The following is a 27,656-nucleotide window of genomic DNA, read 5'->3' as shown; positions in this document are numbered from 1 at the left end:
AGAACCCACTTGACTTCTGTTCTCTGAACATCACTGCTATAACCAAGGCACAGAATGGTGGAAGGAAGGAAGGAAGGAAGGAAGGAAGGAAGGAAGGAAGGAAGGAAGGAAGGAAGGGCCTTTCCTGCATTGCACCCAATCCCTGAATTTACCTCTCAAAATTTCTCTTTAGAGCTGAAAAGTTCTTTGAATTTGTTTTTTTCAGTGGTATAAAAGACTGCAAGGGAAGTGAACAGAATTCCAGAGGTTCTGACAACAAAATGTTGTATTTAGAGCAGAGCCTTCTGAAAAAAGATTTACTCCAAGAGAAGATTGTGATTTTGCTCTCACATTCCCCTCCCCAACTTCCTTTTGTTAGTGCCATAAGCTACTTCTATACAGAGAAGAGAAAAAAGGGAAAGGGAATAGTGAAATAGTTCTGCTAATCTATTCCCAATATAAATTTTCAGTTAAAGATATAGCTACCAATCCTGTCACTATGGGTTTAAGAAGATGTACTTGATCTGAGTCACACAGTATCATATTACTCAGCCAAAATGATCAAGTCTCTTTTGTTTATCTGCTTACCTCCAGTTTTCTTCCTGAAGAAGTGGATTTCCAAGTATGATTAATTCTCTTAAGCTATCACAACCATTAAGGCAACAAACAATGCTCTTAAGATCTACATTTTTAGAGAAAACATAAATCAAAATAGTTGTATTATTTCAAACATGATTCCAACAGTATACATCCAAGTAACTGCTACATTAACAAAATTGAACTACAACAAAGTTTATCTCTGCAGCCGAATTTTTGTATGTATTTATGGGACTATGAAATGGAGCCCACAAATATCAACCCATTCCAATCTTTTCTAATCAGTTCAATATATATATTTCCCAAATGTTGAATGGTGCTAAATACTAATTTTGATAACATTTACATGCATATTATATCACTCCATGTAACTTATTCTTCTTCTTTTGATCTGCATGAATTTCACTTCTGCATGAATGGTATTGAGTAAACCATTCCTTTTCGTTAACAGATGTTTGACTAGTCTTTTTTCTTGACTGAGGAAAGCTGCCACTCATCAAGTTCCAACATTTCATGGTTTACTACACAAAGACTTAACAATGAACTAATCAACATCATCAATTAGATAAATAAGTTAACATTGTTACTGCAGAAAATAATTTTGGGACTTCTTCATCTTATTATTATTATTACTATTTATGTCCCATTTTTCTCTCTTAAAAGAGATTCAAAGTGCATAAAAATTCTAAAAACAAATGCCTTTTAATAGAATACGCTATTTTATCACAATTTGCTTTAGAAAGACACAAAACAGTAGATGTTAATAAACATGCAATATGTTCCAAGATGAACTAATACATATGATAAACTACAAAATGTAATGATTAACTTGAACCATTATCAGAAGAAGCAGGGTGCAGCTATTTATTTGGGGTTTCTCCCAAATAACTATTCTGTCCCCCAACGAAAATTTCCTTCAGTCCCCAAATTTCTAGGATTGCAGAGAATGAGACACTGTAAATCATTTGCTGTATAACTGTTTTATTTAAAGTGTTTGTATACCCACAGTCACATTTTACAACACAGCTTTAAAAATCCATGATAATTCAGAGCGACCTCTCCCACATTTGCCTTTTAAACTCACCTAACAAGCAATTGTTGCTGATATCTAGTTTTTCCAAAGACACGCAAGAAAAAAGGGGAGCAACTTCAGTCAAACTAAAGGAAAAACAACCAACATTTTTGAATAAGTCAAAATATCTTACTAGAGGAAGCACAAGCATGAAATAAATACTGCAGAACTACATTCAAAATCCAGGCAGCTATGTGTCATTTGAGAGCAAAAAGACTGTCTGTTAGCTATCCAAGGTGCTAGAAGAAAACTGTGATAGTTTATTGAATAGATATTTCTGGGGCTTTATGCAAGAGTAATGAAGTAAACATTCTTACAAAGAGTAGGTTTGGCTCCTTCAATATTCCTTCAAATGGCTCTTTGGCCAAAAATAACAGTGCTAGTCATTTCAGCAAACTGGCTTAGCAAACTGGTTTAGCAAACTGGTGCCCTCTTTTCTGGGTTATAGGAACACATAGATTGTGTAGAACTTGGTATTCTATGCTTCTTTCATTCCCCCCACATTCCTGATTTCTTTTAATGAAGTTTGTTTCCTTCAGACTAAAGCCAGAAGAAAGAAGAACATCCAGCCCTCTACTTACATTGTAAGTCTCCTCCAAGAAATACTCAATTGCCACATGAAAAGTTTAGTGCTAATAAAAGAACAAAATTTTACCCAGAGATATATGAAAACATCTTGGTCCCTGAGCCATCCTGTTATTGTTTAAAACTAACTCAAATAGTACCAGAAGTGCTTTCTATATAACAGATTATTAAATACATGAAAACATAGCCCTTTGATCACTGGCTTTGCAACAAATTTCACACAGTAATAGGAATGCAAAAATTTTAACTTTTGAATGATGTCTTTGAATTCTAATGCAGGTTTTAATGGGGAGTGTGGCCAGTTTTCCAGGGATGGAAAATAAAGGAAGGATAGGGGGCCATTACCCTCAGAAGGCCTAGGAGGGTCACATTTCTCACTGTACCTGCTCCCACAAAAATAACTGAAAAAATAAACAAATAAGTTTTTACACATGGATGACATGTTTGCAAACACCCTTTAGAGGGCATGGGGGATTTTTCAACATAGGATTTTGGCTTTTTTGGATTCCTAGAGGGCATTTTGGAGCATTTAGAGCAGGGGTCCCCAAACTAAGGCCCGGGGGCCGGATGCGGCCCTCCGAGTTCATTTACCCGGCCCCCGCCCTCAGTTTTATAATATAATATATTGTATATACATATAATATTGATAATAATAATATTATAACGTAATACAATATAACATTAATAATAATACCATATAATAATATTTATTATATATTCTATATTACATATAATATTACTAATAATATTACAGTATAGTGGTATAGTTCAATATAGTAATATATAATGCTAATATTGTGCTATGATAATAATATAATATATTGTATGTACATATAATTTCTAAGCCACTCTGAGTCCCCTTTGGGGTGAGAAGGGTGTGATACAAATGTAGTAAATAAATTCATCAAATAAATAAATAATAAATAAATACATTTTAGGCTCGCCCAAAGTCTGAAATGACTTGAAGGCACACAACAACAACAACAACAACAACAACAACAATCCTAATTAACTTGACTATCTCATTGGCCAGAAGCAGGAGCACACTTCCCATTGAAATCCTGATAAATGTATGTTGGGTTAAAATTGTTTTTATTTCTATATATTGTATTGTTCTTTCATTGTTCTTGTTGTTTTTGCACTACAAATAAGACATGTGCAGTGTGCATCGGAATTTGTTTGTATTTTTTTTTCAAATGATAATCCGGCCCCTCAACAGTCTGAAGGATTGTGGACCGGCCCTTGGATTAAAAAGTTTGAGGACCCCTGATTTAGAGAAACAAAATAATTGTTAAAATATTGCAAAAAAAATTGTATTGACCTCTAGGGGGCTGGGGAGCTTCAAAAGTGGTGGAAATGACCCGCACACACTCTAGAGACCTTTTTGGGAGGTGGGGCATGTTAGAGGAATAATAAAAAATATGGAGGATCGCCCCCCTGTGGACCACATGTGGTGCATGAGCGGCTCCTTACCCACCCATACTTTAGACTATTCTTTTTTTATATTGTTTGGCTGGAAAGTTAAATTCTCAGGTTGGGGGGAGGAATCAATTTGCTGATGATGTCAACCTTGCACTTATTCATCTCACTCGTTCAGTCATTTTCGACTCTTTGTGACCTCATGGACCAGTCCACGCCAGAGCTCCCTGTCGGCACATTACTTTCCACCTAATTCCCTGGGAATTGTTTTCATGCTAAGGTGGTGTCTGGCATTTATAATAAACTGTATGACGGCAAACAAGTTGAAGCTTAATTCAGACAATACAGAAATGTTTCTGGACTAGGAGTGCATTTTCATAGTTAAACATAATGGGCCCATGTCTCAAGATGCCTAAAATTGCCACATACAGTCGTCTCATTTATCCAACCTTCGCTTATCCAACATTCTATATTATTCAATGCAGTCTGCCTCCCACCTGGATCCACAGCTGTTTCTCTAGGCAGCAACACGTAGTGGACCAACACACCCAAAAACAACACAAGTGCAGCCACACTCCCAAACAAGTGGCAGACTTGTTGTAAAACATGATGTTTTGGTGCTTAATTTGTAAAATCATAACTTAATTTTCCTTAATCTCTCCTTATTATCCAACATTTTCACTCATTCAACATTCTGCCGGCCTGTTTATATTGGATAAACGAGACTCTACTGTATTTTGTTTGCACCTTGATTGAATGACTATTCTACATAGAAATATTTTTTAACTACCCAGAAACTTCAATTGGCAGCTGGAATGTTAACAGGGACTAATAGAGAGAAAAAGCATCCTTGCTGTAACATCTCCACTGGCCGCTGATCTATTTCCAGGCATAATTGAAAGATATAGATCAATAAAGCCCCATACAATTTGTATCCAGGACATCCGAAGGACACCCCTCCCCATAAAACTAGTAAGGGCTCTTCGATCTTTTGAGAAAGCAGTTTTCCCAGTTTTCCCACCTTTCCATGCATAGTCGGGATTACAGTGGAGAGGACCTTCTTGGTGGCTGCTCCCAGTCTTTGGGACTTACTCTTTAGGAAAGCTAGGATGGCTCTTTCCTTACTGTCCTTCTGCCAGCAAGTGAAAACTTGCATCCCAATGAAAATTCCGTATAGTGGGTCTTTACAGATATGTTACTTTGCTATTTTTATATCTTGCCTTCCAGTGAATTTTAAAATAGATTCAGTTCTATGGATTAACTGTTTTTTAAAGAAATTATACATTTAAATAGATTTTTTGGTGTTTTCAGTGTGTTCTGTTTTTAATATTCCCTAAGCTACCTTAAATGAAAAATATATAATATAAAATCCTTTCCTAACACATAATTCTTTTAAATGGAAATGTCAGGAGCTGTACCTGGGATGTCACACAAACAGGGCATCAATTATCTTGATTTTGCAGAAACAATGTCAACATTAGTGCTCATTTTCTTTCGAGCGCCTCATTTTTTACACTTATAAATGCTTGTCTAAATGTTGTCACCTGTAATTGTGAATGTTTTAAAATCTCTAAAAAGATCTTTTGCACATGATGTAAGAAGGCTCAGGCAGTAGTTTTGAAAATGTTCTACAGTTCCCTGCAGAAAAGCAAATAAACAAATGTATTGTTCTTTCTCTTAGCTTCCTAGAGATGGCAAGATAGAAATGCTGAGGTGCTCGATGATAGGGTTTTTAGATGCCTATGACTAGCTAGATGACTGATCAGATTAAGATCCCTTCCTACATGCCACAGCTGTTATCCACATGCATATCCAGGACTCAAGATTGCAAGCCAGTAGCTTTGCAATTTAGTAGTGTTCGCACAAATAGCTTCCAACAAATTGTCCAATATGTTCCAGAAGGCATAAGTAGCAGCAAATAAATTATTGAACACTCCAATAATGAAAGGTTGGAATTTCTACCATCCAATATTAGAGGGATCAGCCTGTTCAGAATACTTTGACAACTGACAAGTTAAATTGTGATTTTATGGTATTTGCCTGTCCAGTGTTTATACTCCAACAAATGTTCTGGCCACTGCACTACTAATTTTGAAATGCTCTAATGCAGTAAGCATAGTTTCCCCAAGCGAAACCACGGACACAGAAGTAATGTACCTTTTGTCAAACAGCTTTCTCCTCGAAAATGAATCATACTGGTTATTGGTTGTTGTTGAGTTTATTTTTTACGATGTTTTAAATGTTTCTATGTGCTTAATTCATTGTAACTGCAATGTATTTTATGGTGACATATTTCAATTTTGTTTTACTAGACTTGGTCCCCATATAAGCCACCCCAAGTCCCTTCAGGGAGATGGGGTGCGATATAAGAATAAAGTTGTTATTATTATATGTTGCTTGTTACTATTGGCATTTGTGGTGTTGTAATTTAGACAATAGGAGGTCTTGCTTGGTTTTTGGATCTAAAATTCTCAATCTATACTCTTCTGCTAAAACTCACTTTTCAATCTGTCATTCTTCCTTTTTACTGGTGGTCTTTGTCTTTTTTTCTATTCCCCCCCCCCTTTTTAAAGAAAATTCAAACCAGAAAGACAAAGGACATTACAGAAAATTTAATACCACTTGACCTTGTCCCACTAGCCCTAGGCATTAAAAGGATATAAATTACAAAGAGGACACAAAAAGCATAAGACATTTTTTCCAAGTCAAATAGTTTCCTTCTTTGGTGTTATTTAAAACCAAAACAGTAAGAAAAGCAGGATAAAGAAAATCCTCTCTCTACACACACACACATACACACACACACACACACACACACACACACGGAAACAAACGAGAAGTTGAAGGTATGCAATAGATAAAAACAATGGTAGAAACAGTACACTATAATAAGGCAAGAGAATATACACTGTGGTAGAAACTCAACATTTCAAAGTATAGAGATGTGATTTCACAATTAGTTGTGACTTAAATTTTAATGAGCCTACTCTAAGTTGGGCTAACAATAGATTTAGCCCTTTCCCACACCGTTATTGCCTTTCTGCTATAGGAATGAATACTAACAGATTTTATTTTTCTGCAGACCGAGGAAAACAAATATAAGTGATGCGGAATTGACATTACACTGCTGCTGCTCAGTCGTTTAGTCGTCTTCGACTCTTCGTAACCTCATGGACCAGTCCACGCCAGAGCTCCCTGTTGGCCGTTGCCGCCCCCAGTTCCTTCAAGGTCAACCCAGTCACTTCAAGGATACCGTCCATCCATCTTGCCCTTGGTCGGCTTCTCTTCCTTTTTCCTTCCATTTTCCCCAGCATCGTGATCTTTTCCAAGCTTTTCTGTCTCTTCATGATGTGGCCAAAATACTTCAGCTTTGCCTCTAATATCCTTCCCTCCAGTGAGCAGCCGGGCATTATTTCCTGGAGGATGGACTGGTTGGATCTTCTTGCGGTCCAAGGCACTCTCAGGATTTTCCTCCAGCACCAGAGTTCAAAAGCGTCTATCTTCCTTCACTCAGCCTTCCTTATGGTCCAGCTCTCGCATCCATAGGTTACTATGGGGAATACTATTGCTTTGACTATGCGGACCTTCGTTGCCAGTGTGTGTCTCTGCTCTTCACTATTTTGTCAAGGTTGGCCATTGCTCTCCTCCCAAGAAGTAAATGTCTTCTGATTTCCTGGCTGCAGTCTGCATCTGCAGTGATCTTCGTGCCTAGAAATATACAGTCTGTCACTGCCTCCATGTTTTCTCCTTCTATTTGCCAGTTATCAATAGGTGTAGTTGCCATGATCTTGGTTTTCTTGACGTTTAACTGCAACCCAGCTTTTGCACTTTCTTCTTTCACCTTGGTGATAAGGCTCCTCAGCTCTTCCTCACTTTCGGCCATCAGAGGTATCATCTACATACCTAAGGTTGTTAATGTTTCTTCCAGCAATTTTAACTCCGGCCTTGGATTCCTCAAGCCCCGCATGTCGCATGATGTGTTCTGCGTACAAGTTGAATAGGGAGGGTGAAAGTATGCAGCCCTGCCGCACTCCTTTCCTGATCTTGAACCAGTCTGTTGTTCCGTGGTCTGTTCTTACTGTGGCTACTTGGTCTTTATACAGATTTCTCAGGAGACAAACAAGGTGACTTGGTATCCCCATACCACCAAGAACATACCATAGTTTATTATGATCCACACAGTCAAAGGCTTTAGAATAGTCAATAAAGCAGAAGTAGATGTTTTTCTGAAACTCCCTGGCTTCCTCCATTATCCAGCGGATATTGGCAATTTGGTCTCTCGTTCCTCTGCCTTTTCTGAACCCAGCCTGGACATCTGGCAACTCTCGCTCCATGTATTGCTGGAGTCTGCCTTGCAGGATCTTGAGCATTACCTTACTGGCATGGGAAATAAGTGCCACTGTACGAAAGTTTGAGCATTCTTTAGCGTTTCCCTTTTTTGGTATGGGGATATAAATGGATTTTTTCCAATCTGATTGCCAATCTTGTGTTTTCCATATTTGCTGGCATATGGCATGCATCACCTACCTACATTACATTACACTACCTGCCTATTTTTCACAATGATGGAATAATCCACTTCCATAATTATAAATACAGTAGAGTCTCACTTATCCAACATAAACGGGCTGGCAGAATGTTGGATAAGTGAATATGTTGGATAATAAGGAGGGATTAAGGAAAGGCCTATTAAACATCAAGTTAGATTATGATTTTACAAATGAAGCCCCAAAACATCATGTTAGACAACAAATTTGACAGAAAAAGTAGTTCAATACACAGTAATGCTATGTAGTAATTACTGTATTTACGAATTTAGCACCAAAATATCACGATGTATTGAAAACATTGACTACAAAAATGTGTTGGATAATCCAGAACGTTGGATAAGTGAGACTACTGTAGCAGTTATTGATCTACATCTCTATCCATCTGTCTGTCTATTGAATATAAGTGAAAATATGTACGTATGTATAATTTGTATATATGTATCAATGTTTGAATGTATTTTTCAAGATGGCTCCCACTTCCAGAGAGCACTGTCACTCTCACCAACAACGAATCTGGACCAAATTTGGCAGACAGACCCCCAATGACCAACATAAAATACTGGAGGGTGGGATTGACCTTGGGTGATGGAAATTGCAGTTCACCCCACATCCAGGGAAAAGTTCCAGAGAGCGCTGTGAACTCCACTGGAAATTGATCTGGACCAAACATGGCACACATACCCACCATTACCAACTTTAAGTCCTGGCAGGGTTAGGGAATTTAAGACTGCAAACTTACAGCCATTCATCAAAAATGTCTCAACTGAACCTGAACAACAAATACTTCAACTGCTTTAATTTGGTTAACCAAGTCAGGTAGGCATGTGCAAAATATAGGAGGCATTTTCAGCTGTCCTGACCTGGTCTACTGACCATGGCCACTTTTTCCAAACCAAAAACAATATTTTTGTTGGTGCTCCTGAAATAACATTTGAAAACAAAATCAATAGGTATTTTTCTACCTCAAAAACCCTGCATTATTTTAGTCCATTTTTTAAATCAGGTCTTTTGGACAGAGGGATCCAGCAGGTACCGAGGATCTCTTATTTGCACAGAAATGGACATTCAATATATCTCATCTAACACAAGAATGTTTGCCCTCGAGGAAATGTAAGCAGCTATCTATATCACCTAGGCACTGGTGAGTAGCAGGTCAGTATAGTCTTGTTTCAAAGCAATGGAGCCATCAGAGGCAAGGGGCAAAACCATAGGTATAATTATAGAGAGAACTGTCTGAAAAACAAAGCAGGGGGAAAGTCAAACAAATCCCAGGAAACCTAGCTAACGATGACACAAAGACCAGGGAATTCAGAAGTTAAGCAAGCCCAGTTGCAATGAAAGAGGAAAAATGTTCAACTAGCAATGATAAAATTCATACTATCTTTACAGTATTACAAACCAGGAATGAACATTAGTGAGTTTGATTTCTGGCTCACAAGTTTAGCAAATTTCCACAATATTCAGATTTTTAACTCCTCTCCTATCCACTCTGGGCTCATATGTATCTCCACCTTCTCTTTTCCAAACTATTCCCTTCTCTTTTCAATATTAGTTACATTTAATTGGCTTTAAACCAGAGTTTGAAACCATGATTACAAATGGGGCTAATCTGCTTGTCTGAAAGTTGCCAATGGTTTGTAATAAACTTTAAGCATACATAATATCATGGTCAGTCTTGAAATGAAAAAAAAAATACCTGAGTGATTTGCAATGGAGAAGGGAGAAATAAAAATGAAAGCATGCAAGACTTAGGAAGGAGAAGAAGGGAAGGAAAAGGAATGTGAAATCCTAAGTCAGTCTTGTTTTCTGACCTCCTATATGATGGCATCCTTTAAAAATTGAAAGAGAACTCCTAAAATAAAAGCACTCTGCAAATTACAAATATATGGCACATATAGAAATTTGAAACACGTATCCTTTTAGATAGATGTAGATGCAGTATTCTTATATCTTTAAACAATTGTAATGATCCAAAGGGACAAGTTGAGAGTTTTTTTTCCATTTAACACAAATTCATAGTGCCTGTCAGAATTGTGTAACTGAATCTTTGGTAGCCATCCACATTTACCTTTAAAAATGAATTGGTCCTATTATAAACTAAAGATGAAGACCTGTTAACATCTTTCACTTGAAAACCAGGCTTGCCTACTTGAAGCTTTATTCTTTAAGGAATATATCGACTCACAATCCTAACATTCATAGTGGCTTCCTGCAATCAACAAAAAGGAAATGACACTCAGTGCACACTCTGTAGAAGAAATCATACAACTGCATCGACCTGAGGATAAAAGCAAAGGAACAGCTTTTCTTTCAACAGCTTACTTCATTACATGCAATCCTTCTGTACAGAACATCCAATCACTTATGCCATGGCAAAGGCATATGGAGTTGCTTAGAACATGGCCAGGTTGGTAAAAAAAAACCTACGACAGCAAACTACTGAAATACAACCGTTTTATTGTTTTAACCATCCATTCTGCTGATACTGTCAGTCATTATAGCTGTATTGACAGTCACACCTATCCACTGGTCCTCATCCTCACTTTTGCTCAAGTGATTTATATTAAAGATACTGACACATACAACAGAGGAAACTATTGATGCTAGAAATGTCAGCCAGATATCCACCCACCTATTATGACAACATGTTTCCTTCTACACAACAGGAAACCTTTCATCAGCTGCTGACTGCAATACAGTGGGGGGGGGGGGGGGAGAGAAGAAGCACAACAGGGACAAACCTATATGAAAGTGTCCACAGATTATAAGTATTATAAGTTGGCCATTTTGGACGTGTGTACCAGGTGTGGTGCAGTACTCTCTGGATGGAGGTGAACTACTGCAACTTCCAGATTCCCTACTGAATTGTCCCGAGACATCTATCAGTATCCACAGCAGGCAATATTCAGTCTGTGTGCCAAGTTTGGTCTAGATTCGTCATTGGCTGAGTTCAGTGGTCTTTGGATGGAGGTGAACTACAACTCCCAAAATCAAGGCCCCTTCCCACAAATACCTGCAATATGTTCCGTAGGTCATGAGGCTTCTCGATGTGAAGTGTGGTCCTAGTGCATTGTTGGTGGGGGTGAGTGTTTATCTGGTTGCAGGTGAACTATAACTCCCTTTTTCCCAAACTTGTTGAATATGTTGTATTGGTTATGGGGGTTCTGTGTGCCAAGTGTGATGCTCACTCATTGCAGGTGAACTATAAATCCCAGTACCTACTACTCCTCAACTTCCAGTACAGTTCCCCTCCAAACCCACCAGTAGTCAAATCTGGGCATATCGGGTCTGCATGGCAAGTTTGGCCGAGAGCCATCATTATTTGGGTTCATAGCGTTCTGGGTGTAGGTGAACTACAACTCCTCTATATTCCCCAGTAGGAGTGACAGTGCTCTGACTTGATGCAGGGTGAACTACAACTTCTACCATGTGGAGTCAATCCCTAAACTCTTCCAGTAAGTTTAGTTGCAGTTCAGTTCTGCTCTGTTTGTTATGCAGAGATATTGGAAAGGGCAGTGGGCGGGGCCATGCAAATTCTAGAGCAATGGAGAACCCTGGGATGCCTGCCTGTGATGGAAGAAAAAGCAAAATCTAGGATTAAATGGTCCCCAAAGAAAGCATTCCTTGGGTGGTGGGCTGTAGTGTTTGGGAAGGACATTGGCAGGGGCTGGGCTGCATGTTCATGGAGCTCACTGTAACCGTAATGTCAGTGGAAAAGAGTGACTTGCTAGCTTCTCATCACTGGGAAATGTAGCCTGTTTGTGGAGGCCGGAGGCTGTATGTGTGAACAGACATCTGTGCCACATACAGGTTTTCGCTTTTATTGTGGATTTAAAATTTAGATTAGATTAGATTAGATGCTTGAGTTTAAGAGGTTTATAAAAGATATTTGCCAGAAAGCTCTTTCTAGTCTAATTAGACCACAGAAGAATCAATTTTTTTGTTTTATGGAGGCATAATGGTATGAAGGTATTAACCATGGTGGCCCCTTGGTTGTGGAACTCCCTCCCCAGTGACATCAGATCAGCCCCTTCCCTTCAGTACAATATGGGGATGTGGAATGGTGTAATGATAACTTGAATGACCTGAACTACAATATTAGATTATATAATTTTAATAATTTTAATGTTTAAATGTTTTTAGTGGTTATTTTAACGTGTATGTTTTATTTGCCAGATATGTGTTGTATATCATTTAATTATGCCTTCATCTGCGCCACTCTGATTCCCGTATATGAATATGGCAAATAAATAAATAAACTGAAATACGAACAAGTAGTAGTACTCAGAACAAACAAGGAAAGCTCAAGGCAAGGAGAGGGGGAAAAATAAATGTGCAGTAAAATCAATCCTAACCAGAATCCACAATTTTAAACATATTTTCAGTGATACAGGCTGCAATCATACACATAACATTGGTGAAACTGGCTCAAGTGGCTGAGAGTTTCAGTTCAAGCATATCTGCAAGGCTGGATGATTCTAATCTTGAATTAAGGTCAACGCTATTGTTAAATATCACCTTCCCCACGTTAAAATTAAAATGTTTAGTTTTACCTATTTTGTGAGAGACACAGAGTCCGTAGCAAAGGCAACCAATACAATGAAATCTTTTCCAGTGATGAAATGCTATTGTCTTCCAAGTCCAATTCTCTTAGCAAAACATGATTTTCCAGGCTAGGAAGCTAAATATAAATATAAATCAACAACATCAGTAGTATACTATAGCATGCAGAAAGACCAACTACTACTACTATTACTACTACTACTACAATAAATCGTTAGTTATACTCCACCACAATTTCCTCGAAGGGACTTGGGGTGGCTCACAGAAGAACTCAGTGCCGCATATAAACAATAATACACAAGTACATACAATGAACTATGAAGACTACAATTCAACAGTTATTAGTCAATGATTCCTACTAAACTATCAAAGAACTACTTGTGTGTCAACATTGTTTAGACTTTTTTATCGTGTCAGAAGCGAATTGAGAATATACTGCAAGTTGCTTCTGGCGTGAGAGAATTGGCCGTCTACAGAGATGTTGCCCAGGGCATGCCTGGATGTGTTACCATCCTGTGGGAGGCTTCTCTCATGTCCCTGCATGGGAAGTTGGGGCTGACAGATAGGATCTCACTCTGTCTGACGGATTAGAACTGCCAACCTTCAGATCTTCAGGTCAGTAGTTCAGCTGGCACAAGGGTTTAACCCATTGGCACAAGGGTTTAACCCACGGCTGCTCAATGTTTAGACTGTCTGGTAAGGTGGACAGAGAAATAACCACACTACATTGTTGCAAAACTGTTAATGATTAATAGGTTCGCTGTGGCATAAGCTTCTGTAGACTAAAACACACTCCATCAGATTCACAACATACTATTATCAATTACTGAAAAAATATAAATATGTATACATGGACTTGTAGAGAAAAATATTGAAAAAGGTGTAAATAGAAGTACAGTCTGTGATTTTTGTTTGATGAAAAGACTGGAGTGGATATTATGGGTATCTGCAAACATTTCACTTGATCCAGTTTCTAGGGGTTCCGTAAAGTAAACAATGTGGTCTTCTCAAGAAACTGATTGAAATTTTGTCTGATTATTACAGAAAAAATAGTGTATTTATGCCAATAGGTCTGTGTTATGATTTTTACATATATTTACCAATTTTACGTAAAGATCCCAACATATCCACAAGATGAGTACAGCGACCATTCTCACCAGCACCATACATGCCATATGTGTGTCTATGTTTTATATCTCTCAAAGGTTCTTGATTTCCATTTGCTGGTTGCATTATAACTGAACCAAAACAGGCATGGTCAATGCAGAACAGTGAGCAACACATTCCTTCAGCAATTATATGTCATTTAAAGAATCTGAGTGGTAAAACTACATATTCATTTCCAAGAAACAAGTCCCATGTGATGTGAAAGCAAGAAGAGAAACATTCTCCCTTGCCACTTGAGCAAACATGTATGCATTGTCTTAAATGGGGACAAGAAACTATGGAAAGAGTCCTCCATGTCCCCAAAGGCCACACCTATTTGTCTGAAATCAATTCCAGAAGTTATTGGATGCTTAGTTCCAATTTTCTTTTTTGCCCTAGTCAGCTTTGATGAGTGTGTTTTCAGATGTATCATTTCTCTGGGCACTTGGAGTATAGTCTGGTAGCTTTGGATTATCACAAAAAGGCTTGGAGCCACTTGTTCCTTGAAGACCACAATTTATTTCCCTAATCTAAAAATTACATATACATACACTTTTCAAAACAAAAAATGTGCTTTTTTACTCTGATAAACTGCTTTTACTCAAATATAAATTGAATCAATTAAAGCAAATGTGAATGATCAAATTTCACCTACTAAACATATTAAATATCACCTATATAAAACTAAGAGATTTTTACCTCACTGAGATTGTTCCCCTGTAACTTCAGAATCTGAAGAACGCCACAATTTTCAATACCTTCAACATGTGTAAGATGATTAAAGGAACAATCTATATATACTAGAGTAGGTGTTTCAGAAAGTCCTTTGGTGCTGATCAGTTGATTATGATTTACAACTAGTCGCTGTAGATTTTTTAATGACTCCAATCCCCCTAAAAAAAGGACAGTATTTTATTTAAATCATATTAGAAAGGCTCAGGTTTGATTGATTTATTCAAGAAAATAATAAATATATATGTATACATAAAAATAAATTGACCATTATCTGTGTCTCTTTCACACCACACCGTTACAAATTACAGAATCCTGGGCTTTATTTTTTTTGAAGCATTTAGAATTCTCTGCCAGAGAGATGCAAACATGACAGTTAAACTTGCACCTGAATGTTGTAAATGTGCATTGTAAAAAATACCATCTTTGTATAAAATATTCATAGACAATTATTTCTTTTGCATAATTGCTAAATAACAGAAAGCACTGACTGCTGGCTGCTGCTGAAGTTGATGTGTGCCTTCAAATTGCTTATTTATAGCATCCCTAAAGCAACCCCTACATGAGGTATTGCAAAGATTTGTTCAGAGAGGGCTTACTTTTGCCTTCTCCTGAGAGAGAATGACCTGGCAAAGTCACCCAGTGGGTTTCCATGGCTGAGTGAGGATTCAAACTCTGGTTTGCAGAGTTGTAGTCCAGGTATCAAACCACTACCCCAGGCTTGCTGAAAGCACAGATACAGCTAGCTTATTTCCTAATTCTTTCTAAACCTGTTAACAAATAGCAGGGTCACATAAGCATATTCTGTATTTCATTTTATTTTCCTTGTAAAAATGAATTTATCACTCACAGTTATACTCTTGCTTTTGAAAGTTGCCATATTAAAAACAGATATACTAATAATACAAATATCAATAGTAACCATTAGCAATGCTAACAATAAGCATATTAACAATACATTAACAATAAAATTTACTGTATTATGAATACCTGGCAGATTTTTTTAAAAATCTGTTTTGAAGCTGTTATGAGAAATGACAAATAAAATAAACAGTCTTTGCTTGGTGCTGGAATGACTAAATGCCATATAAGCAATTATGGGAAGAGGGTTCCAAAGACTGGGTGCCAACATCCCAAATGGCATAAATATCTGTTGCACTACACTAGACATACATTATTGAAGAATGAAGATCTTAGCATCTAGATCCTAATCCCAACTCAAGCAGCTGTAAAGCTTCAGTAAATAACTGTGATATTAATGTGAAAAAGAAATTGTGTGTTACAAAGTATTACCTGAAGTTTGTCTGGACTAGCTGTTAAGATAGGTGGACCCTATGTTCTACATGACTTGATAATGAAGAGTTCAGATGATAAATCTTCACTTGCTATGTTTTTGAATGGTTTACTTCAAAAGTTCTTTCTACTGGGTGAGACTGCAAATACTTTTGCGCATTTTCTTACACTTTCTTTTTAAACTGGGACATCTCATGAAAAAATTGGTTGAGATACTAGATTGTGCAAATTGTTTTGTTGCAAAAACCCAGAAGTCATTGGGTAAAAATTCCATCTTTCTTTTTATCCATCCACCTATTTGTCTGAAGGAGTTCCAAAGTGGAAAAAACTTGAACAGATTCACTATTTTCTTGTCAGTGTGATCTGTAAGTCAAGACAATAATTCTTACTGGGGATGAGACAATTTGAGAGTGTTCTTTACAGCCCTACTATGGGATAGTCTTGAATTCATATAAAGGTATTATAACAGAATTCAGCTCATCAATGCAATTTGCTTACTTTAATAACTATATTATGTATTCACATATTAGTCTAGAAACTATGGTAAAAAATTAACCCAAATAAACATGGATTGACTTATTCAAGGGGTCAATGTGAGTGTTGTATCTTCAATACAAAGGAATGCTGAAACTAAGACAAGTCAAACACGCATTCTGGACTTTAAGAGAGCTGACTTCCAAAAAATGAAGGAATTACTGAGCAGCATTCCATGGACGCCGATATTAAAAAACAAGGGAGTTAAGGAAGGATGGGAGTTTTTCAAAAGTGAAATACTCAAGGCGCAAATGCAAACAGTGCCAACAAAGAAGAAAAATAAGACAAGTGCAAAGAAGCCAGAATGGATGTCCAAAGAACTTCTAACTGAGCTAAAGCTCAAAAGTGACATGCACAAGAAGTGGAAAAGGGGAGAAATCACCAAAGAAGAATTCAAACGTATAGCCAACACCTGTAGGGAAAAGGTTCGCAAGGCTAAAGCGCAAAATGAGCTCAGGCTTGCCAGGGACATAAAAAACAACAAAAAAGGCTTTTTTGCTTACGTTGGTAGAAAAAGGAAGAAAAAGGAGGCGATAGGGCCATTGCAAGGAGAAGATGGGGTGATGGCGACAGGGGACAGGGAAAAGGCAGAACTACTTAATGCCTTCTTTGCCTCGGTCTTCTCAGAAAAAGAAAGCCATCTTCAACCTCAGCAACATGGAATGGACGAAGGATTGGGGGAAATTCAACCCCAAATAGGGAAACAAGATGTCCAGGAACACTTGGCCTCTCTAAACGAATTCAAGTCCCCAGGGCCAGATCAGCTACACCCAAGAGTACTGAAGGAACTAGCGGAAGTTATTTCAGAACCACTGGCAATTATCTTCGAGAGTTCTTGGAGAACGGGAGAAGTCCCAGCAGATTGGAGGAGGGCGAATGTGGTCCCTATCTTCAAGAAGGGAAAAAAGAACGACCCAAACAATTACCGTCCGGTCAGCCTCACATCAATACCAGGCAAAATTCTGGAAAAGATCATTAAGGAAGTGGTCTGCAAACACTTAGAAACAAATGCGGTCATTGCTAATAGTCAACACGGATTTACCAAAAACAAGTCATGCCAGACTAATCTGATCTCTTTTTTCGATAGAGTTACGAGTTGGGTCGATACAGGGAATGCTGTGGATGTAGCGTACCTGGATTTCAGTAAGGCCTTCGACAAAGTCCCCCACGACCTTCTGGCAAACAAACTAGTAAAATGTGGGCTAGACAAAACTACGGTTAGGTGGATCTGTAATTGGCTAAGCGAACGAACCCAAAGGGTGCTCACCAATGCGTCGTCTTCATCATGGAAAGAAGTGACAAGTGGAGTGCCGCAGGGCTCTGTCCTGGGCCCGGTTCTGTTCAACATCTTTATTAACGACTTAGACGAAGGGTTAGAAGGCACGATCATTAAGTTTGCAGATGACACCAAACTCGGAGGGATAGCTAACACTCCAGAAGACAGGAGCAGAATTCAAAACGATCTTGACAGACTAGAGAGATGGGCCGAAACTAACAAAATGAAGTTCAACAGGGACAAATGCAAGATACTTCACTTCGGCAGAAAAAATGGAAATCAAAGATACAGAATGGGGGACGCCTGGCTTGACAGCAGTGTGTGCGAAAAAGACCCTGGAGTCCTCGTGGACAACAAGTTAAACATGAGCCAACAATGTGATGCGGCTGCTAAAAAAGCCAATGGGATTCTGGCCTGCATCAATAGGGGAATAGCGTCTAGATCCAGGGAAGTTATGCTCCCCCTCTATTCTGCCTTGGTCAGACCACACCTGGAATACTGTGTCCAATTTTGGGCACCACAGTTGAAGGGAGATGTTGACAAGCTGGAAAGCATCCAGAGGAGGGCGACTAAAATGATTAAGGGTCTGGAGAACAAGCCCTATGAGGAGCGGCTTAAAGAGCTGGGCATGTTTAGCCTGCAGAAGAGAAGGCTGAGAGGAGACATGATAGCCATGTACAAATACGTGAAGGGAAGTCATAGGGAGGAGGGAGCAAGCTTGTTTTCTGCTGCCCTGCAGACGAGGACACGGAACAATGGCTTCAAACTACAGGAAAGGAGATTCCACCTGAACATCAGGAAGAACTTCCTCACTGTGAGAGCTGTTCGACAGTGGAACTCTCTCCCCGGGGCCGTGGTGGAGGCTCCTTCCTTGGAGGCTTTTAAGCAGAGGCTGGATGGCCATCTGTCGGGGGTGCTTTGAATGCGATTTCCTGCTTCTTAGAAGGGGGTTGGACTAGATGGCCCATGTGGTCTCTTCCAACTCTACTATTCTATGATTCTATGATTCTTATCAAAAAAAGATCCACCCCTTCTCTGAGTATAATGGTGAAATGAAGAACTTACTTCATCCCTGCAGAACCTAAAAGAAGCATCAGGCCACTCTACTCTCTGTGTCAAGGCATTGCTTCTGACCTTTTTGAATGCCTGGCTGGCAAAATTGAGATGGTGCTGGCCAGAGGCAGCTGGCTCCCTGAGGTAGTACTATTGTCTTCCCCTCTCTATGGAATGACTCTTGACATATCCATGAGTCATATCAAAATCCATAATTTTGGCAACAAAACTTGCCCGTGATTTACACATGTTGCCAATTTACAGGTGAAGATAAAAGTTTTTATTTGCTATTTGTATGATTTTTAAAATATGCATTTTTAGAAAAACGTATTCTGTATATACAACATTCTCGTGTTCCTGCTTTGTCAAATGTAGCACTGAACACAACTTTGATGTTTTCTTGTGCTACTTCACACAATTATAATGAACTCTAATTCTAACTCATGTAGGTTTTACATTTGCATAACAGACTTCTTAAAAAACAATCAGTTTAAGCCTTGTGTTTTAACAAACAAGCCCATATCTTTCTCTGAATGTTAAAGTTATGAAAGCTCTCTCACATATAAAAACTCATTCAAAGGGGGCCGAGTCCATTTTACTTTTAGCTACTAATTTCTGTAGCATTATCACTTTGGTTTATCTGGAGAAATATGAATTAATCATGCTGCCAATTGAGAGATACACGTTGCAAAAGTGAATGTGCGTGCATGTGAGGGTGAGTAGCCTCTTAAGTCTTACTGCAAAAGAGAAAAATCAATTCATAACAAATGTGACATCTTTGTAGCTTGCTTCTTTCCTGTTAAGCAATTCTGGTGGATGAAAAGAATGAACAAAGGCCAAGTACCTTTCTGCAGCTATTCCACTGATTCCAAAATCCAGAGTGAACACATCCAGTGAACTCTAGTGTAAATTCTGAAACATTTAAGTATCATTCCAATCTTTTAACAGAGTTTAGTGATCTGAAGAAGCTATTTGCATATGCAGGAATAAATAATATGCAAAATAGAGATTTGCCTGATGCTTTTGCTATTGAATTCATAATCTCAGAGATTAAATGGATTTAAAATGTACATGCAAATATCTTCTATGCTGGAAACTGCTATGAAAGCTTTTGACCTGTATTTCAAACTAAACTAAAACCATTATTGGAATCTCAGTGTATATAACAGCCACAGGCATGACTCTTGCTCACATATGAAAAGCCTTTTCTAATATTAATTAAGCAATTAGGAGCAGGCCTTCTAACCTAAATATACTTAGGCTAAATCTACATATCATAACATTACATGCCTATCCTATACACATATTCCTAAGGGATCAATACCAAGGAACTCATGGAGCTTAATAGCAGGCATGCAATGAATCACATTGTAAGAAACTATATGTTCTGAGACAAAGAAACCTTAAACATTCTTAGTTCTTAAAAGCTTAAGAGCTAAAATACCATATGAGTTCTAAGAGACCAAACTTAGAAATATTTTCTAAAATGCTTTCAACTTTATAGACAATACTGCAAATTGCTTTAGATTTTGCTGGAAGTGATAATGCACTCAAAAGCTAGCCAGCACCATCTAGTGGACTCATAATATACAAAGAAACAGTTAATCCAAATACTGTATGATCAAATATCATTGGGACATTTCCTAAAATTGCTTCCAGTAGGAAGCAATACATTTTTACATCTACAGTAGAGTCTCGCTTATCCAACATAAACAGGCCGGCAGAACGTTGGATAAGGGAAAATGTTAGATAATAGGGAGGGATTAAGGAAAAGCCTATTAAACATCAAATTACATTATGATTTTACAAACTAAGCAACAAAACATCATGTTTAACAAGAAATTGACAGAAAAAGCAGTTCAATACACGGTAACGTAATGTAGTAATTACTGTATTTACAAATTTAGCACCAAAAAATCACAATGTATTGAAAACATTGACTACAAAAACTGCATTAGATAATACAGAACATTGGATAAGCGGAGGTTGAATAAGCGAGACTCTACTGTATTAAAATTTGCAATTGAGTGGGTTGGTAGAAGGAAATATCAGGGCACTCCTCAAGTGACAGAGAGGAGATTCACTTCTATTTATTTATCATGTCAGAGGCAAAATGAGAATACAGCTATAATGTATTTTAAAACCCCCACAAAAAACTTGGCATTATACTTAATTTCCTTTGACCAGAAGCTGGCAACTTCAAGTGCCTCTGATGTCAGTGTGAGAAGGTCCTCCATTGTGCATGTAGCAGGGTTCAGACTATATTGTAGTAAATGGTCTGTAGTTTGCTCTTCTCCACATTTGCATATTGTGGACTCCACTTTATAGCCCCATTTCTTAAGATTGACTCTGTATCTCGTGGTATCAGAGCTCAGTCTGTTCAGCACCTTCCAAATCGCCCAGTCTTCTGTGAGCCCAGGAGGGAGTTTCTCATCCGGCATCAGCCAATAAATGAGATTCCGGGTTTTAGCCTGTCACTTTTGCACTCCCACTTGCTGAGGTGTTCCTGAGAGTATCTTTGTAGATCTTAGGAAGCTATTTCTTGATTTAAGGTGTTGGCTTGCTGACTGATATCTGAACAGAGGATGGGCCGGAGATGTCAATGCCTTGGTCTTTTCATTGATGGCTGCTACTTCCCGGTGGATGTCAGGTGGTGCAATAACGGCTAAACAGTATAATTTCTCCAGCGATGTTGGTTGTAGACATCCTGTGATAATGTGGCATGTCCCAACAAGAGCCCCATCCACTATTTTAATGTGGTGAAATGCATTCCATACTGGGCATGCGTACTCAGCAGTAGAGTAGCAAAGCGCAAGGGCAGATGCCTTCACTGTATCTGGTTGTGATTCCCAGGTTGTGCCAGTATGATATTATTTTTAGCACCCACTTTTTGCTTGATAGTCAAGCAGGGCTTCTTGTAGCCAGAGCATGGTCCAGAATGACTCCCAGATATTTTGGTGTGCTGCAATGCTCCAGTGAGATTCCTTCCCAGGTGATCCTCAGAGATCAAAATGCTTGTCTGTTCTTAAGATGAAAAGCACACATCAGTGTTTTAGGTGGATTAGGAATCAGCTGGTTTCCCCTGTAATAGGCAGTAAGAGCACCTAAATCTTTGGAGAGCTTCTGTTCAACCATTTCAAAGCTCCCTGCTTGAGTGGTGATGGCACAATCGTCAGCATAGATGAAACTCTCTGTCTATTCTTGGCAGTGGCTAGTCATCAGGGCCGGCCCCACCATAGAGGCCACGTGACGCCGCCGCCTCGGGCGCAGGTCCCGGGGGGCGCCGTCAGGCTGGGAGGGAGGCAGGGCACCGCTCTGACGGTGCCCCGCCGCCCGACCAGTGCGCCCTGGCCTTGTGGCTCCCTCTTTCGCCGCCCGGGAAGGGGAGGAGGGATCCCCTCCTCCCCTCCCCGGGCGGTGAAGCCTGCTTCTTTCGCCGCCCGGGGAGGGGAGGAAGGATCCCCTCCTTCCCTCCCCGGGCGGTGAAGCCTGCTTCTTTCGCCGCCCGGGAAGGGGAGGAGGGATCCCCTCCTTCCCTCCCCGGGCGGTGAAGCCTGCTTCTTTCGCCGCCCGGGGAGGGGAGGAGGGATCCCCTCCTTCCCTCCCCGGGCGGTGAAGCCTGCTTCTTTCGCCGCCCGGGGAGGGGAGGAGGGATCCCCTCCTTCCCTCCCCGGGCGGTGAAGCCGGCTTCTTTCGCCGCCCGGGAAGGGGAGGAGGGATCCCCTCCTTCCCTCCCCGGGCGGTGAAGCCTGCTTCTTTCGCCGCCCGGGGAGGGGAGGAGGGATCCCCTCCTTCCCTCCCCGGGCGGTGAAGCCGGCTTCTTTCCAACCCTGGCCGCGCCTCCCACGCTGCGTGGGAGGCGGGGCCAGGGCGAATAGCATGGGAGGCGGGGCCAACCCTGGCACCGCCTTCCACCCAGCGTGCCCTGGCCCCGCCTCCCATGCAGCGCGGGAGGCGGGGCCAGGGCACGCTGGTTGGGAGGCGGGGCCAGGGCGCAGGAGGCGGGGCCGGCGGGGGGCGCTTTTCAGCGCCCCCGCTTAATATTTAAATTTATCTCCGACCGGCCCTGCTAGTCATTTGTGTAAATATTAAACATTGATGGAGCAAGCATACTCCCTGTTCTTCTGTTTTTGCCATTTGTTTCTCTGACCCTGGAACTCAACAAAGAAGTGGGTGAGGTGGTAATCCTTGTGATATTATACATTTTTTTCAGAGGAGGCTATTATTTAAAGTATCATAAGCTGCTGACAGGTCTATGAAGACAGCTCCTGTAATCTGCTGCCTTTCAAAACCATCTTCTATGTGCAGAGTCAGGTCCAGCACTTGTGATGTGCACCTTTTCCCTTTCCTGAAATCAGTTTGCTGTGGGGTCATAAATAGGTTAATTTTTTCCATAATTCTGTGCAGGATAAGTCTCTCCAGAAATTTAAAAAGATGGCACAACAAGGAGATTGGTCTATAGCTTTTTGGATCATTACAGTCTTTGCCTGGTTTCAAAATGGCTATGACTCTTGCTTTCCTCCAGATTTTAGGGATCTGACAGGATGCAATGCAGTTGTTCAACAGCTTCAGCAGCCAGCACCTTGCTTTTGGGACAAAGTTCTTAATTTCTTCCATCCGTAGATCATCCTGGCCAGCTGCTTTGCCATTTTTACATTTATTGAGCCAGACGTGACTTGCAGCTTCACTCTTGAGATGGGCACATTCACTCCAGAAAATTATCAACTCATAAAAACACATTGTACCTATATCTGTTACAGAGGTATTACCAATAGCAGTTGGATGTGGAACAGTGTATACCAGCCTCTGCATTTTTCTGCAAGAAGTCCTGATCCAATTGTCTTCTTTCATTCTTTTCAAAGGGAAACCATTCCAATTTGAGAGAGGGGAGCCTGGTATAAAAAACAAGGCATAGCCTTCCCCATCATCTACCTCCAGACTTACTTGTCTTTGGGAGTGATGTGTAATCTTCACTTCACTTCCTGCTCAAAATCCTAATTTAAACTTGCTCTTTTCCTTCTGAAAGCACACAATCAAGAGGTGGGTACATTTAAATCCTCTCATATGAGTAGGCATCAGTCACAGGATACACTACAGGAATTTTCTCAGCTGCATTTTCCATACACATCTCTCTACATTTAGTTTTACATATATAAAAACAATAAGAAGTTAGTAAGACATTAAAATACTACCAAGCCCCATTTTGTTGAGCAACCACAGAACAATTTTACATTGAATATAGTATGTGTCAGTGCACAGAGTTTGCTTCATGGCAACTGTTAAATTTCCCTAAAGAAATTCTACAGGATTTAGAGATGGAAAAGGTGGGAGCAAGCCTTTACAAGTCTATCTTTGTGTGATTCCATGATTTTTTAAAGAAAAAAGTCCTATCAATATATTATTGTGTAATACAAAATGTATGCTATGTAACTTAATAACCAGACCTCCCCAAAGCAACTGACAAGGACAGAAAATCAGGCTCCAAGTGGTTTTTTTGAACATCTACTTTCTCATTCAAACTCATCTCACTTATGTTTAACATACAGTACTTTCATTGTATATACAGACAGGATAGGAGGCTTTTGCCCCATTGGCTCTGGAGTTTTCATAGCCGAAACTCATCAATTCATATTATGTCACTTTCACATTAATCTTTCAGATACTCCACATAAGGAAATCCATCTGAAACAAGTAATCCCTTACAGTACTACTGGCACTGAAGACAGATTGAGCACAGATCCCAGCATTTCTGTTACCAATCAGTCCACCTTGTCGGTTTACTTTGGATTAAAGATATTTGGAATTCAATAAACACCAACATTCACTATTCACTTATAAATAAGCTTATGCCTAAAATAGGTCACTTCTACATGGATAATTCCACAATCCAAAATATAGCCGGTGGGATTGCTTGTATGGATCTAATTAATAATCAGGCTGAAAAAACTCATTTCTCAAGTTTTGATTCACTTGAAAATAATCAAATGGCTTCTTTTAGTCTTTCAAGTTTGTAATGCAGGTGATACAGAAACATTTGTCTATATTGGACAGAAATGTTCATTCAACTACTTTAATACTGAGACCTTTTGGGATATGAAAAATGACATTACAACATGCTTCTTGGAGACCTTCAATTTGTTTCTTACATGGGGATATCTAATATGCTTAGTTTATGGCCTGTATTAATTATTATAATTACACAATATTTGTCTTGATCTGGGAAGTCACATCTTTTTTTAGCTTAATTCTAAAACTGTTTAAAGCCACTGTGGTATAGTAGGCTGCGGGACTAGGTAGTTATCTGGAGATCAGTGTTCAAATCCCTACCTGGCCAAGAATACCCATTGGTCCCATTCTTTCAAGCCCAGAGCAAGAAAGTCTTATGTTAGGGCCACTTTAGGATCACCATAAATTGGAAAAAGCCCAAGAGAATGCAACACCAATTTCTTAATAATATACTGGTACATCATTTCCAACAATTTAGGCTGAACACACACTTTTATATGAAGCAATTTCTTCTTATTGGATTCTATTTCTCTGACACATTATAGTAAAACTAATAAAATGAATCCCAGTCAAACTAAGCTGATAGAAGAATAATATTTTCAATAGGTCCTTTTGGATTCTACAGGACACTGCAATGAAGCTATGATTTGATAATTTGAAAATACTGAAAAACATCCAATTCCTCATCCCAAAAGGTTGTGGGGAAAAATTCAAACAGACAGACAATCCCCTCACTTTTTCTTCTTTTTTTCTTAACTCCACCTATTGTTTTAACCAGAAATCTAATGTTATTATGGGGTACGGCTATCTCCCTGATGGGGCTGTGGTCATAACCCTGTTGTTTTCCATCATACAATAGGGAAGAGTATCTTGGCATCCCTTTCAGAGTAATATATGTAATATTACAGATCATTCTTTTCTTGATATAACATGCTATGATCAGGAGTAGTTGTTCTACTAATTTAATTTACATTATGTGAAGTTGGCCAATACCAAAGTGGAGAGTTTGGAACCCTTCTTACCTTCAAAACATTTATGGCCAAACTTCTGTTATGATGTAATCATGGCAGTTTTGAATTTATATAACCTTATTTTAAAATAAACATTATAAAACAAAGATATTACTAATCCAAACAAACTAAGCAAGAATTTGTTTTTAATCGCAAATCAATGTGTCATATTAATTAAACTGCTTAGAGTTACAACTCTATTTATAATTTGAAATACTCACTGTCAGTGCCTTACCAATTCGAGTTATTTTATTGTAAGAAAGTTCAAGATTCAAGAGATTACTGCAGCCATGTAAACCATGAAGTGATGATATATTATTTTTATTCAGAATTAGAATGCACAGATTTTCTAGATTCTCACAATTAATCACCTGAATATTATTTTCCTGTAACAAATAAAAAAATAAGAATAATAAGCACAAACTAAAAACGAGAGAGGTTTTTTATCTTTCAATATTTGGACTAAATAAAAACACTATTTATGGCAAGATAAAATTTGTAGTTCATTCAGTTCAATGAGATTGACTTACAGACAATTCTGTTTAAAATGTCATCCTAATTTTCAAATCTTTTTAAAATCACCTAATATCAGATTTATGAATAATATTATGAGAAAAGAAACTGTATAGCTCACAGACCAGTTTCTGCATGTGTGTGCATCTACACGTCAAAAGGGCTATGTAGACTAGGATGTATTGAATGTGGATTGTATGACTACTATTGATTCACCTAAGTCCATAGCACCTTTTATATATGTAAATATGTGTGCATGCATGTATGTGTGTCTCAAAACTCCCACATCATCATTTTAACATGCCTTTAAAAATTCTATGAAATTTTAAAATGATGACTGGAGGAGGGGGCACCATAAAACAGTAAATAAACTAAACTGAAACCTCAAAAATGCTCAGAAATAGACCCCAAAAGCAACAGGGCATGATGCCATGTCATTTCCATAAGTCAAAATGTTGCAGATGTCTGGAACACTTCAAGATACAAAAACTGAGTGTTGTCATCACCACCCAGACCCTGGAATGTGTCCACCCCCAATGCAGACACTCTGAAGCATGCTTCATTTTGAACTCCAAATATACCCTTAAAATACAAATAGCTAAGTATATGAAATTTTACTACTGCTTTCGTGGCACTCCCAGTCAGTGAATAATTTTGGTCTGAGTATGTATCAAACATAACACTTGAAAAAATTGGTAAGGCTCTTCTGGCATCCAGTCTGCTTAAGCTGCAAGAAACTGGGATTCATCCATTTCCTAGACAACTCATTTCTTTGAGGCATGAAGCTCTAAATCAGTGGAACTGAAAGGAAAAATTACTCTAATTTTTGTTGTCAAGTTTTACCAGCCTTTTAAATTTTGGTGCTTTCTAGATGTTTTTCACTCTTCCTATCATCATTCATGGCCACTGACCATACAAACTGAGCTGCCAGGGCTCGCAATCTACAGCATTTGGGAAGGATACACTTCAGTCCTGGTATAATTCAGATACCTCCCAGAAAGAAGACAAATATCATGTCAGTACCTGATACTCTTATCTGCGATGTCCTCTTTGTTTCTTGTTAGAACTTGGAATAAATGTATTGAAGCTAACTATGTTGTGGATAATATGTATTCATTATTGTTGCTTGTTAACAACAAGGAAGGTAATGTTATTTTTAAAACGTTTAACAAATAACATCTATTTAGAACTTACTAAACACTTGGGAAGGCTTTTCTAGGGTAGACTTAGGGTCATTTTTGCTATTTTCAAAGTAAATTTAATAAAAAAAATGAAAATTTCTTACAATAATTGTAACATGCAATGCAATCCTTTAAAAATTGTTAACA

General features: G+C 38.9%; 1 protein-coding gene across 6 annotated transcripts in view; it reads right to left on the bottom strand.

Moving 5' to 3' along the window:
- lrriq1 (leucine rich repeats and IQ motif containing 1) overlaps positions 1-27,656 on the bottom strand; it is a 131,080-nt gene that overhangs the window by 76,195 nt on the left and 27,229 nt on the right. For 5 of the 6 annotated variants that reach the window (XM_008110902.3, XM_008110903.3, XM_062982724.1 and 2 more), the window contains exons 10-14: positions 26,051-26,201; positions 14,611-14,804; positions 12,756-12,883; positions 1,661-1,734; positions 568-661 (exon numbers count right to left, since the gene is read on the bottom strand). In XM_008110902.3, the coding sequence (XP_008109109.2) occupies positions 568-661; positions 1,661-1,734; positions 12,756-12,883; positions 14,611-14,804; positions 26,051-26,201 (641 nt within the window). The remainder of the gene's footprint in view (positions 1-567; positions 662-1,660; positions 1,735-12,755; positions 12,884-14,610; positions 14,805-26,050; positions 26,202-27,656) is intronic. The other variant, XM_062982723.1, reaches the window with a different exon arrangement.

Source organism: Anolis carolinensis, chromosome 5, assembly GCF_035594765.1.
Source record: "Anolis carolinensis isolate JA03-04 chromosome 5, rAnoCar3.1.pri, whole genome shotgun sequence".
Lineage (NCBI taxonomy): Eukaryota > Metazoa > Chordata > Lepidosauria > Squamata > Dactyloidae > Anolis > Anolis carolinensis.
The sequence above is the reverse complement of the archived record's forward strand: the minus strand, read 5'-3'. Positions and strand labels throughout refer to the sequence as shown.